Below are 14,658 nucleotides of genomic sequence, written 5' to 3'. Positions count from 1 at the left end.
TTATAACAATATTTAGTTGTATATTCGATATTTATGGCTGGTGGTTTATATGATATAATGTTATGATACATATTTTTAAAATTTCAGATGTTACCTTTTCTAGTTTTGTGAAGAGTTGCTATAGCGATGACCTGGATGTCTGCATTCTACCAAATGCAGAGAACAGTGGAATTATGCACCCAATAACAGCAGAGAGGACCAGGATGCTAAAGATAAAAGATAAAAACAAGTTCTACTTTCCTTCATTACAACCCAGGTATAATTTTTAGTATTTATAATAAGCCATATTTATGAAGTACTTGGCAATTCTTCAAACCCTAAACATGTTTTTTGAAAGGAATAAAATCATCAAAGAAATAGAAATGAATCTTAGAATGGTAAGGTACATTAACTTAATGACCAATTCTTTACCCCTCCTATATTCACGCCTTGTGATATATGATTTTTAAAATATCTCTCACTAAAGAGGCAGGGGCTATTTCCCTCCCCCTTGAATCTGGACTCAGCCATGTGATTTTCTTTAGCTAATGAAAGAGGCAAAAGTAATGAAGTGCAAGTTTTATTGATATTGTTTTATTGTTTTGTCTTAATTAGAGAGACTTCTTTGGGATGTTTTCAAACTTGCTGGTAATAAATTGACTCTAATTCTTCATTCTTCATTGGAGTTAAGTGTCAGTGGTCCTCAGAAGGAGGCCTTGGGAGCCTTTTGTGCAGGAACTAGTAGATAGAAGGAGATTGTGTCTGCTGACAGGAATCTCTGAACTGAACGATGAGGTCTAGCAGATATTGGTATTTCAGACCAGGTGTAAATACTGTTTTCTGACATATGATCTAAGAGTTTCATTCAAATATGTGAAAATTAGATAGGATTTTTTTATGCCATGAAAGAGAGTAGAAAGTTAGAAACAGGAAAAATGAATTACTTTTTCTTTCCCACAACACTGGGGCAAACTCCTTTATTTGAAGAAAAAAAAAACCAAAAAACTAAAGAAACCACCCTAATTAGAACATTCATGTGTTTGGCTTAACACGAGTCTCTTTTCGATGCCTATCCCTGAATCATGATTAGGTACCTAAACATGAGTAGGTAGGCAATTTGTGTTGTTTTGTCACTTTTTAAAATTTACTATCCAATTTTCCTTATGTTCATGTCTTATCCCGGGCTGATATAGCTGTAAAGTTACATGTCTTAGTCTGTTTGTACTGCTATAACAAAGTACCACAGACTGGATAATTTATGAAGAACAGAAATTTATTTATTTTATTTTTGGAGATGGGGTCTCACTGTGTCACCCAGGTTGAAGTGCAATGGCACAATCATGGCTAACTGCAGCCTTGACCTCCTGGGCTCAAGTGATCCTCCCGCCTCAGCCTCCCAAAGTTTTGGGATTACAGGCTGAACCACTGCACCTGGACATAAATTTATTTCTTATAGTTCTGGAGGCTGGGGAGTCCAAGATCGAACACTGGCATAAGAGGCGTCTGGTGAAGGTTTCTCCCTCCTTCCAAGATGGTGCCTTGTTTGTGCATCCTCCAGAGGGGAGAAACGCTGTGTTCTCACATAGGAGAAGAAATGGAAGGGCAAGAGAGTACTCTCTTCATCCTCAAGCCCTTTTATAAGGGTACTATCTTATTCATGAGAGTTGAGTCCTCATAGCTTTATCACTTCCCAAAGCCCACACTTCTTAATACTGTTTCATTAAGGATTAAGTTTCAACATGAAATTTGAAAGGACCATCATTCAAATCATAGTCCTATGTGATATTAACAACTGAATCTTTGTGCTGTTAATACTCAATACATTGTTGGTATACAATAAATATTTAATATTATTACTAATGGTATTTCAAAGCATTAGATTAGGGGAAATAAAATAAGTTCTCTGTAAGTCAACATTATAATTATCTATTAATTGTTTATATAGCCCACTTGACTCTAAATTCTGAAAGTGCAGGTGCCATGTTTGTCTTTATTACCATCATGTTACCCAGCCTGTCATTTGTAGGTTTTCAATAGATATTTGTTGAATGAGAATATCTATTTTTCTTTGTATATAGCATAAATATAATTGATATTTATAATAATTCTAAAACACTGCAAACCCCTGAAATTCCTAAAAATAATTATATTATGTTCAGTTGTTATAAGAGGAACACTTTATTGTATCTTGCTTCTTAAAAAATCAGCAATCTATATAAAGATTACATATTAAGATATCCAAAATATTTGGTTAGTAAGAATGTCTTTCTTCTTGACCATATAATTGGGAAATAAATTATTTCATAAAGAGTTTTATTTTATATCTATGTAACATGTTATCAATAATAAAAATCTGTTGAATTTATTTTATACAACATTAGCACTACCAATGTATATTTTCTTCTTGCTGCTTATCATGAAATGAAAGAGTTGCTTTTTGACTGTCTTCACAGGAAAGATTTAGGAAAAGTAGTCTGTCCTGAATTAGACTGTGCAAGTCCAAGAAAATATCTCTTCAAGGATCTGGATGGGAGAGCCCTGGGTCTGCCTCCACCAGTTTCTGTATTTCCTAAAACAGAGGCAGAATGGACTGCATCCTTCTTCAACGCAGGTAAGCTATATCTGAATGCAATGCCTGTGGTAGAGGCAAGGGTGCTTGTGAAGGAGCTGGTTTTGCTGTGCTCACTGAGAATGAAATGTACTGGTGAAGACCTAAATTCTAGAGTTGGAGTCTGTGCTAATTTGCTGCCGGTACACCTGTATTACAGGAATGCTGAGTCATTATGTGATCTCACAACTTTACTGCTGTGCCCTCTATGAGATTGCCTGTGTCCATGTCAAAAGTGCAGATTCTCAATGCCCAACTTAGTGCACAGCTGGGAGGACAGTTCTCGCCCAGCTTGGGCACTTGGGCCTGAAGCAGCCATCATGCTCAGTGTTTCATACTGGTCTGCCATGGAACCAGCTCCTTTTTCTTTAAGCTTACCTTTCTTTTCTGTCAGGACTTAAAGCACTCTCTCAATGGTAGGGTAGATGTCATGTGTTTTGTCTCCCTTTTCTCCATTCTCCAACTCTCCCCCAAACAAGGCTGTGCTCCAAACTTCTTCCTCTTCTTGCTTATGCAAACAAAGCTCCCTTTTATATCAATTTTTATGGCTGGACCCCTGGAGAGATCATTGTCTTTTTATTTCCTCTAACAAGCTGACTCTGAATTCTCATTTGTGTTCAGCTGGAACCTGTTTCGGTCAAACATAAAGAAGTTTTTCTGTTTTCTCCCTATCTCATTAGTTGATTCTTTTTAGATTTCTTTTCTGGTCTCCCTTGTCCTTTTTAATTTTTGAATGTGTGACTGTCACAGGACTATGTCCTGAGACCTTTTTCCTTCTTTCTCTAATTTTGCTCCCCAGGACCGAGACTGAAATACCATCAAATGCTGATGACTTCCAATTTATATCCTCAGCCTAGACTCGACCCTGAAATTTGGTCTAGTATAGCCAACTGACTTTACTTGGAAAGATAGTAGACATCTCAGACTCAATATGCCTCAAAAAGATTCTTGATCTCTTCCCCAATCTACAACCTGCTTCTTGCCTAGCTGTCCCTACCTCAGTAATTGGTGCCACCATTCATTAGGCTATTTAAGTAAAAAACCTGGGAGTCATCTTTTATTTTTCTTTTTCCTAACCCAAATTCTCAAACTTCTCATTTCCTCTACTACTACCACCCTCACCATTCCCTTTACTACTAGCCACCATTGTCTCTCACTAGATGAGGGAATAGCCTCCTTGCTGGTCTTCTTTCTTCTACTTTTGTAGTCTCTAGTCTATTCTTCACAATGGCCAGAGGGATATTTTCAGCTTTCCACCCATTCAGAATGAAGTCCCAGCTACAAGCCTGTAAGTCTTGTAGCCCCTGGTTCCTGCCCACTCTCTCACCTCCTCTCTTGTGACACGCCTTTTACTTACTTATCCTGGTCTCTTATTTTTCGTTTAACATGGTATGTGTATCCCTACATCAGGGCCTTTGTGCTGGCTTTTTCCTCTTCCTGGAATATTTTATTCTCACTTCTTTGGGAGCTAGTTCCCGCTGTTCAAATAAGGTACCCTCGGAGAAGCCATCCTTGACCACCCTGTCTAAAATAATCATGAGATCATTTTTCTGTGGCTCTACTATGCTTGCTTTATTGTTTGTTAGAGTCGTGGTACTTAACATTATATTATAAATGTAATTGCTTATGTTAATGTACTGTTTATCCTTTTTAGAACACAAACTTCATGAGGGCAGGATTTTTTGTTGTTGTTGTTCACTGATGTGTATTTGGGGGTTACTCAATAAATTTTGGTTGACTGATCAAATGAATGGATTGTAAGTAACCAGCCAGAAGAGTTTGCTGTTACACATCATCCAAGAGCATGCAGAATGAACTGAGGCCTTCAGGTCATTGGTTTAAGAATTTATCTGTAATATGAAAGCCTAAAATGCAGACAGTTCTAGGTATCTTTTTACTTGTTTTCACCTTTCTTTCACCTGAACTACTGCTACAGTACAGCATTTGACATTTGGAGCTGTTTCTACATATGATTCTTTTAATTACCATAAAATTTCATGCTTGAATATTTATACTTTTTAACATTTATTTTATGTTTTTCCATATGTTGAAGGCTTATCTCTGGAATAGAGTGAAAAGCTATAAGGACTACAGTATTGGTTTTAAAGTCAGTGCCAAGTGCCATGGAAATGCTGATTAAATGTTCATTTTAATATGTTGGTTGCATTTGTTGAATAGAACCAGCAAATACATTTTTTGCACAGAAGAATGAAATTCAGGGACACATTTATACTGAGAAAATATGTGGGTACTAAAAAGAAAGTAGCAAAAGAAAAAAAGATAAGGGGCTACCCTCCTATTTACCCCTAGATCTACTCAAATGGTGTTCTATAGTAAGTTTTCTATTGGTTTTAAGAATTATTCCACCATTACAGGTGTTTATGCTATGGGGAAAACATTCTGATATGTTAAAATAAGCACATGCCTAACTGTGGGACTTTTCTGGACTTGAGCTTTTGGTGAGGATCCCGTTTCTTTGGAATCCATAAGGGATGTATGTTCCAGAGTATTTGATGAAAATTATATTTTATCCTAACAGAAGGGAATAAAGACTGAAGACAGTGTCTTAGTTTGGGTTGTCCCAGAAGCAGACCCTGATACAAGGCTTAGAATCCAAGTAGTTTAATGGGGGGCGATCCCATAAAACACCAGTAGGAAAATGAGGAAGTATCCTAGGAAAAGAAATAAGGCCAATAAAGGAAGTGTTATCAAACTGGTCACCACTGTGGAAGCTGGTGCTCAAGTCTGATAGGGAACTGCGGGAGACCATGGGAACAGCACCCCAAATTATCCCAGCCAAGCCACAGGGAAGCTCATGTGTTAATATTTCAAATCCTGGCTCCCCTGTCTTGGAGCTTACCTTTCTTTTCCGTCAGGACTTTGGGGGATGCTTTGGGGACATTAACTCTCCAGCCCTTTGGCTTTCTCTGAACACAGGCTAACTGTGCTCTTCCTTGAGGCCACCAAAAACTCTCAGAAGGAAAAAAAAAAGAGAGAGAAAAACATTGATACCAAAATTATCAAAAGAAAAAAAAGCTTTTTCAGAAGGAAGTCATAGGTTTTGTGGTAGCAGCCTTTGGTGTATGAAGGTGAGTGCCAAAAATACGTGGGTGTGGCATCAAAAGCATCCCTTACAAATAGAAACTCTAAAATGTCAGTCAAATTCTCCATGTTTAATCATAAGAGTGTTCATTTTAGGTGGTTGCTTACCAGATGGTGTAATACGCTATTTAGGCACAAATATGTTCTTGCTGCTGGTTGCAATGGTAGAATATTTGCTTTTTCTCAGCTCTTTACCATGGCTGTCAAACATGATTCAATGGTAAAACTCCATGAGTAATATCATATTACACACAATTTACTATCAGTGTGTGGACAAGCATGTATGTGTGTGAGTGGCTGAATGTCTGTATGGAGGTATATATGACTGATTGCCTAAACTCCTGATGTTTTAGAGCTTTATAACATTTTAAATAAGGTTGCTATAGGTACCAACTGCAAGGATTCCCACACTGGAATCTGCTGTTTACTGCACTAAAAATACAATCTGTGTCCTCTTGCAATGAAAGAGACAGCACATAGTAAATGGTGCCTTCTGGGTGCTGACAGGATTGCAGTATTTTTCTTTGACTTCCAAAGTATGAGTAAATCCCTTCTTCCTTAATGCAAATTTCTTTTCATTATTAAACCATTTTCTCTTAGCTATTTTGCAGTTACTGTCCACAGTCTGTTGGATGAAAAAAGCACAGATTTAATCTTAGGATAATTAATGACTATTTTGTATTTTTTCACTTCAAGGTAAGAATCTATGATCATCTTCAGTAAATCAGAGAAAGCAATGCAGCTAAGGTGAAGATGGAGACCACTGGAATTTTATATTTATTCCAAATGTCATTGAGTTTAACAGACCCTTATATCCTTTCCATATTTTTTTAAACATATCTCTCCAAGTCATTTGGAGTCCATTGCCTTTGAGGTTTATTTTTAATTTGGAAAATAACAGATTTTATTTGCACATATAAGTTCATACAAAAACTACTCACCCAGACAGATATCCACAGGTCCCAGCATATTGTCATATTAGGAGCAAAAACCATCCATGTGGATCAGCTCTGAGGAACACTCTGCCAGTGGGTTTTGCTATCTGTGTAATGCAGGGTGTGTAGCCAGGGGAGAAGAGAGCTGCTAATTTTGTTTTATACTTATCTGTAAGTTTGCATGTGCAGCCAACTTGGAAAAATGTATAACAGTAGAGAGCAAGACAGCTCATGCCAAGCAGGTGATCTTCTGAGAACCATTTACATTTTATTCTTGAAAGGATTTCTTTTGATTATGGAGGCATCTGATGATCTGAACATTCAAAATCATTTAGAAGAACAAAGCATTGAAATTAATGTCCCATTCAGGTAGAATTAGGCAGATACCAGAGCTTTCCATTCTGGCTCCAAACTCAGTTTCCGTCTGTCCCAGACTACAAATGGATGGCATCACCTCACACCCCGGTTCACACATATGGGGCACCAGCAGTGTCAGGAGGCAGCAGAAAGAAATCAGAGCTTCAGTTTCAACAGAATTTAACAATTTCTCAGCCATGACAAAAAAAAAGTGGAAGGGAGGTAAAATGAAAACTAGCATTGCATGAGCACCTTTTTTATGCTACATGCTGAAATTGGCATTTTCATTCATTTGGCAAGTATATTTTGCCTACTTTCTGTCTACCAGAGCATCTCTAAGCATGGAAACTATAGCAATGAGCAAAACAACATTTCTGCTGCCATCAAACTTATGTTCCAGTAGGGTTAGGTACATAAACAAATAAAAATTCCAGAGGTACATAAACAAAATTCCAAATAAAAAATATTCTGGGATCGGTGGCTCATGCCTATAATCCCAGCACTTTGGGAGGCTGAGGCAGGCAGATCACCCAAGGTTGGGAGTTGGAGACCAGCATGGCCAATGTGATGAAAATCCGTCTCTACTAAAAATAGAAAAATTAGCCAGGTATGATGGCACATGCCTGTGATCCCAGCTACTCAGGAGGCTGAGGGATGAAAATCGCTTGAACCCGGGAGGCGGGGGTTACAGTGAGCCAAGATGACGCCACTGCACTCCAGCCTGGTTGACAGAGTGAGACCTGTCTCTAAAACAATTATATATATTATATATATAATACATGTACATACACATGCACACATATGTATGTGTATGTGTATGTGTATAACATGAGTATATTTTATATATATGTGTGTATGTATGTATTTTATATATATGTAAAATATATATATAATATATATAAAATACATATAAAATATATAAAATACATATATAAAATAAAAAAAATATATAAAGTACATACACACACACACACACACACACACACACACACACATTCCGGGAGAGATGAGAAGGATGGAAAAAATACAATAGTGTTTTGGGCTAGAAAGGTAGTTTGAGTTGTCTGTGTGTGTGTGTGTCTTGTGTGCAGGCGAATTGCTATTTGAAATAGTTGCATTTCAAATGAGACCTGAATGGGGAGTGAGGAGTGCCTGCCCTGAGCAGAGGGAGGAGACTTCCAGGCAGAGGGAGCAGCCAGGACAGGGACTCTGAGATCCAAAAGGGCCTCAGCATGTGTGAGAGGTGGGTGGAAAGGAGACCACTGTGTGCAGTTTTTGAGAGAAGAAGCAGTTGCAGATAGACAGGAGCCAGCCTCTTTCTTGGCCAGAGTAAAAGGTTTGGATTTTATTTCAATTTATTTATTTAGTGTACATTTCAGATGTACAGCATGATGTTTTGATACTCTTACACATAGTAAAATGACTACTATAGTGAAGCAAATGAACATATCCATCATCTCACATGGTTAACCACCCCTACTTTTTGTGACAAGAGCACCTATAATTCATAGTATTAGCAAAAATCGTGACTACAACACAGTATTGTTAACCTAGGGTCCTCACGTTGTGAATTACACCTCTGGACTTATTTGCCTTACGTATCCTTACATATCTGCAACTCTGTGTCCTTTGACCAACATCCCCTCATTTCCTCTCACTCCCAAACCCCTGTCTCTGTTAACCACAGTTTTATTTTCTATTTCTATATATTTTGGGAGATTTTAAGAAAGGTGGCAGTAGGATTTTCCTCACTCCCTGAAAAGATTGTGCTAGCTGTGTTGGAGTGCGCTAGCTGTCTGGAGGCGGGCAGTGCAGCCAGGAAGCTGTGCAGGTGGAAGGGGAGCAGGTGGGGCTTGGAGGTAGCTGCTCCACGCGTGCTGGCCCACAAACTATCGGCTACCTGTCTACAGTGAGGTATTCACAGAAATTTACCACTTAGAAACACAGCAATTTGGCAGAGTAATTTTATGTCTGTTGAGTCTAATAAGTAAACGTGGGGCTTATAGTTTGTATATCTAATTTGTCTGATTATTTGTATTTTTTTTAATTATTACTCTTCAATAGACTGAAAATTTAAAAACAAAACAAACCCCCCTCATTCTCCTGCCAATATTTTTTCATGATGTGGTCAGGACACTAGCTACTAAAACTGGCTTATCATTAGGATCATCTAGGACATTAAACATTCATTGGCATGTAGGGAGATTTTGAATCAATAGATGTGTGTAAAGTCCAGACCTTTGAGTTACACACACACACACACACACACACACACACACACACACACACACACACAAACAATAAGTGATTCTGCTGTGTTAGGCTTGAGAATCATCACTATAGAGTTATATGTTCCTTTTGAAGTAAATAAACAAGATATTAAGAAGACAATATTTTTAATTTAGTAAGTGGATAGTTTCAAATTTTCATGAATAATCAAGAATTAGCTCTCTGTGCCAAATACCAACAGATATAAACATACTTGCTTATGAACACACTGAATATATTTCCACAAGAGAAAAGAACATTAGCTAAAAAGATTCAGGAATATTTACAATCTTAATTAAGTATTTGAATAAAAACAACATATTAAACCTCTTTTTAAATGGATCATTTTTCCTAGAAGTGAGGTGACTGACCTCAAAATGTCACTTTCATAATATATCAGTGGATAAAAATGGGTTTGATACTAAGTGTATGTTTTAAATGCCACATTGAATAGTTATATTAAAAATATAAACTCACGATAAGCTTTTCCCACACTTTCCTTGGCATTATTTCCAGCAAAGTACTGTGGTCTGACCAAGATTTCTGGCCACATACTACCTTCAGGGCAGGTGAGTTTCCCATTCTTTACCATGAGACAGTAGGGAACATTTTTCAAATTGTGTTACTTCTTGGACACTTCTCAAGAAAGAAAGTTATAAACCACTGTGGAGACCTTAAAAGTGACTGGCCTCAAATCAAAAATAAAAGATTAGGTTGATAAAAAAAAGAAAATAAAGCTGGCATTTGACTGTCAGCCCGTTGAGTGATGAAGTGGTTTCCAACTGAATAATGGGGAAAGCTCAGGTATTGTGGTGACGTCTGCTCAGCTACTTAACAGAGAGTGGCTTGCAGTTTCTCAACTTTTTGTTGCTAGACCTTGAAATGTGTCTTTTCTTTAAGGTTTCTAGGCTTCTCTTTTTTCCCATTTGTCCTGAGAATGACAGCAAGATGGTATTATAAAATGGGAGATTGGAGAGGGAGGGAGAAAATGAGAGGACAGAATGGAGAGAGGAAACGGTTGTTAGAAAATTTGTCTGCCAATATCTGTGCTTGCAGAGGTCTTTTTCTTCTAGCTAGAGGGGAAAATACCATTCTCTTTTCCCAAGCAATTACAGGCCCCAAAGATTGAAGCTTGGTATATAGCTCTTTAATTTCAGCAGATATTTATGGTTAAACATTAGACTTTTAGGATTCCAGATGTCATGGTATTAAAATATAAAGGCACAGTGGAGTCTCAGAAAATATTAGACTCTTTGGGATTCGCGGCTGCAAGGGATTTTAATCCCAAGCAGGGGGGGGATACGGCTTCTAGTGGTACATCGTTCAGACCCAAAGAGTACCTTTCCTTCACCTTATTTTGTCACTCCCTCATGACTTGCCTGGTCTCCAGGCAGTGAATGGCATAACAATATTTGATTACATTTTGAAGTAGTCCATGCTGTGAGTTGGAATGATTTTCATGTGTGATCTATAAAAGATGATATGAACAGGCATGTGATCTATGGGGACAATTTCCTTTTCCTTTCCTCAATCTAGACATGTTATTATTGTGATTGTCTTGCTCCTCAAATCTTCCATTAACAATAACAGCATCTAACACTTGCTGAGTGTCCACCATATTTCTGGCTCTGTGCTGTGACCTTTCAATGAGTTACCTCATTTAATGCCATCAATGGGTTCTACTCTAAGAGATAGTCCTGTTGCCTCCATTTTATAGGTGTGGGAACTGATGTAGACATTAGGTAAATTGTCTAAGTCATAAAGCTAATTAACAAGGTTCAGATTGAACTGTGTTTTTATTTTAATTTTTTATTTTTAGAAACAAGGTCTCACTCTGTCGCCCAGGCCAGAGTGCAGTGATACAATCATAGCTCACTACAGCCTCCAACTCCTGGGCTCAAGTGATCCTCCCACCTCAGCCTTCCAAGTAGCTGTGACTACAGGCACATGTCACCACATCTGGCTAGTTTTTTAAAAAAAAATTTTTAGTAGAGATGAGGTCTCACTATATTTGTCCAGGCTGGTCTTGAACTCCTGGTCTCAAGCGATCCTCTTACCTTGGCCTCCCAAAGTGCTGCAATTATGGGCATGAGTTACCACGCCCAGCCCCGAACTGTGTTTTTAAGACTATGCTATACTACCCAGTACCCTCTATCCAAGTTTTCTCCTTCTTTCTTTATATTCTTCAGTGTTAACTGTTTTAGATCTATCAGCTTTCATCGCATACAAAGCTCTGTCCACACAGAACAAACAAAACTGAGATTGTACAATTATTCTAGCAATTATCCAAACAAACTAGCAATAATAATAATTGCCATTATCTAGTGCATTCCATTTGCCAGGCATTATGCTAAATAGTTTATAAATACTCTCATTTATCCTTACAACAACCTTAACATGAAGGGATCGTTATACCCCTTCACATTTGGGAAAATAGAGGTTTGGAGAAGTTAACTAATTTTTCACAGTCCCACAGTTAGAATGTGCAGAACCAAGATTTAAATCTATATTTGTCTGACTCCAAAGCCAGAGTTCATAACCACTTCTGGATAATTATCATTGTGTGGTCTGAATCATCTGGTAGGACTCTATACAGAGATATATTTAACTGGATCATTCACATATTTTTACTTTACTTGGTAGCAAATAGATTTTTAGAGTTTAACAAGTAACTGTCGACTACTTTAACATTTTTGAAGGGCGATGCTATAACAACCACAAAAAAACTCATTTAGTTCCTCTTCTTCATACATAATATATGTACAGCTATTCCTAAACATCCATGTGGCATTGCTTCTAGGACCCCTACAGATACCAAAATCCACAGATGCTCAAGTCTTATATTAAAAAGGTGTAGTGTTTGCATCTAATCTACATACATTCTCCTGTACACTTTAAATCGTGTGTCGATTACTTATAATACCTAATAAGATGGCTAACGCATCACTTCGTTTGTGTGGATTCAACATAGTACTCGTCATGTGGCAAAATCAAAATCAAGTGAAACTTCTGTTTGGAACTTTGTAGAGTTTTTTTTTTTCCTCCACGTATTTTTGATCTGCAGTTTTTGATCTGATCAGTGGATTTTTGATCAAATCCACTGATGCAGAACTCAGGAATATGGAGGACCTTTGTGAATCTCCTTCACCCGTTGCTCAGCTCCATTACAGCCCCTCTCGTGGGTTACCGCCATCATTTTACAAGTCTGCTTTCTTACCAGACTGTGAGTGACTTCAAGGTAAATGTCTTTGAATTTCTAGTACAATTTATGGAACATAATATAGGCTTTGTTAATGTTTGCTGAATGAGGGAACAAATGTGAATAAGAAAGTCAAGAATTTAAGTTTAGTTTGCCAGTCAACTCTTCCACAAAGTAAATTTTATAGATTTAATTAATGCATAATTTGTTTTAGCATTTTCAAAGACTATTCCCCCATTTTCTAATTTCAGGAGATTGTAAAAAATGTGGTACATGGCCAAATAAATTTTGAAAACTCTGACTATTCTTATTTTGGAGACCACCATGTGTATTAAAATACTGAAGATTCTGATAAGTTCTGCAATTAAATTTTTAAAAACACTATTTAATTTTGTGTTACCCGGTGTTTCCCAAGCTTTTTGACTAGAGAATACCTGTTCATACTACACATTAGGGTCCCTTGGAATTAGTGTACTTCAGAACACATTCTGGGAAATATTGCCTCATGTTAATCTATTAGTCTACAGGAATATATGCTACTTGGAAAGAAATGACAAGATTGTAGTGCCTTTGATTTGGATGGTCCCTTGAAGATCAATCAGCTTCACTTCACATGCATACGTGTCCTTTACCTTTCATTTTCCCAGGAAATGGGAGTTCACACCCTTTTAAGGCTGCCTATATTATATTTTGAATAACTGTTATTGTTAGGCTCTTCCTTCTATGACTTCTACCCAGTGACCTAGTTTGCCTTTTGGCATGACAGAGTATAAGTCTTTCCATGTTTCATATAAGTCTTTCTGTATTACAGCATTTTACATATTCAAAGACAGTAAGACAATGATTTTATAATAAGCCAAATAAGACTTTTTCAAGCATAGGAATTCTAAATTCCTTCTATCAGTCAATATATGACATTTTTTTAGTTCTTCACTTTTTAGACCGGCTTATGTTTTTATTGTGGTAAAATACATATAATATAAAATTTACCATCTTAACCATTTTTTTTTTTTTGAGAGGGAGTCTCCCTCTGTCCCCAGGCTGGAGTGCAGTGGTGTGATCTCAGCTCACTGCAAGCTCCGCCTCCTGGGTTCACACCATTCTCCTGCCTCAGCCTCAGTAGCTGGGACTACAGGCTCCCACCACCACGCCCGGCTAATTTTTTGTATTTTAAGTAGAGACAGGGTTTCACTGTGTTAGCCAGGATGATCTAGATCTCCTGACCTTGTAATCTGCCCATCTCGTTCTCCCAAAGTGCTGGGATTACAGGTGTGAGTCACTGTGCCCGGCCCATCTTAACCATTTTTAAGTGTACAGTTCAGTGGTATTAAATACATTCATAGTATTGTGCAACCATCACTACCATACTTCTCCATAAGTCTTTTCAACTCTTAAAACTGAAACTCTAATGTCATTAAACAGTATCTTCCCATTCTTCCCTACCCCGTGTTCCTGAAAACCAACATTCCACTCTCTGGGTCTATGATTTTGACTACCCTTAAGTACCTCATATAAGTAGAATCATACAATACCTTTTGGTACTGGCTTATTTCTTTTAGCGTAATGTTCTCAGGGTTCATCCATGTTGTAGCATATTATGGAATTTCATTCCATTGCATGAACTTTTCACATTTTGCTTATCCATTCATCCACCCATGGACACCTGGAATGCTTCCATGTTTTAGCTATTGTAAATAATGCTACTATGAATATGGTATACAAATATCTCTTAGAGACTCTACTTTCAATTCTATTGGGTATAGATCCAGAAGTGAAATAGCAAGGTCATATGATAGTTCTATTTTCAACCTTTTGTGGAACCATAATGTTGTTTCCCACAATAACTGTACCATTTTACATTCCCACCAACAGTACACAATGGTTTCTCCACATCCTTGTTGACACTTGAAATTTTCTACTTTGATAGTAACCATTTTAATGGGTGTGAGGTGATATGTCGTTGTAATTTTGATTTGCATTTCCCAAGTGATTAGTAGTGTTGAACATCTTTTCATGGAGTCATTGTTAATTTGAATATCTTTTTTGGAGAAATGTCTATTCAAGTCCCATACTAATTTTTGAATTGGGCTGTTTGGGTTTTTTTGTTATTGTTGAATCTTAGGAGTTCTCTATATGTTGTGGATATTAATCCCTTACTAGACATATGATTTGCAAATATTTCCCCCCATACTTCAGGTTTCCTTTTCACT

The 14,658-nt window shown here is 37.4% G+C and overlaps 1 protein-coding gene across 1 annotated transcript in view; it reads left to right on the top strand.

Moving 5' to 3' along the window:
* Positions 1 to 14,658, top strand: part of PKHD1 (PKHD1 ciliary IPT domain containing fibrocystin/polyductin) — a 467,099-nt gene that overhangs the window by 336,054 nt on the left and 116,387 nt on the right. Inside the window, exons 58-59 of the mRNA XM_008958657.5 lie at positions 88 to 256; positions 2,433 to 2,590. Of these exons, the coding sequence (XP_008956905.4) occupies positions 88 to 256; positions 2,433 to 2,590 (327 nt within the window). The remainder of the gene's footprint in view (positions 1 to 87; positions 257 to 2,432; positions 2,591 to 14,658) is intronic.

Source organism: Pan paniscus, chromosome 5 (assembly GCF_029289425.2).
Source record: "Pan paniscus chromosome 5, NHGRI_mPanPan1-v2.0_pri, whole genome shotgun sequence".
NCBI lineage: Eukaryota > Metazoa > Chordata > Mammalia > Primates > Hominidae > Pan > Pan paniscus.
The sequence above is the reverse complement of the archived record's forward strand: the minus strand, read 5'-3'. Positions and strand labels throughout refer to the sequence as shown.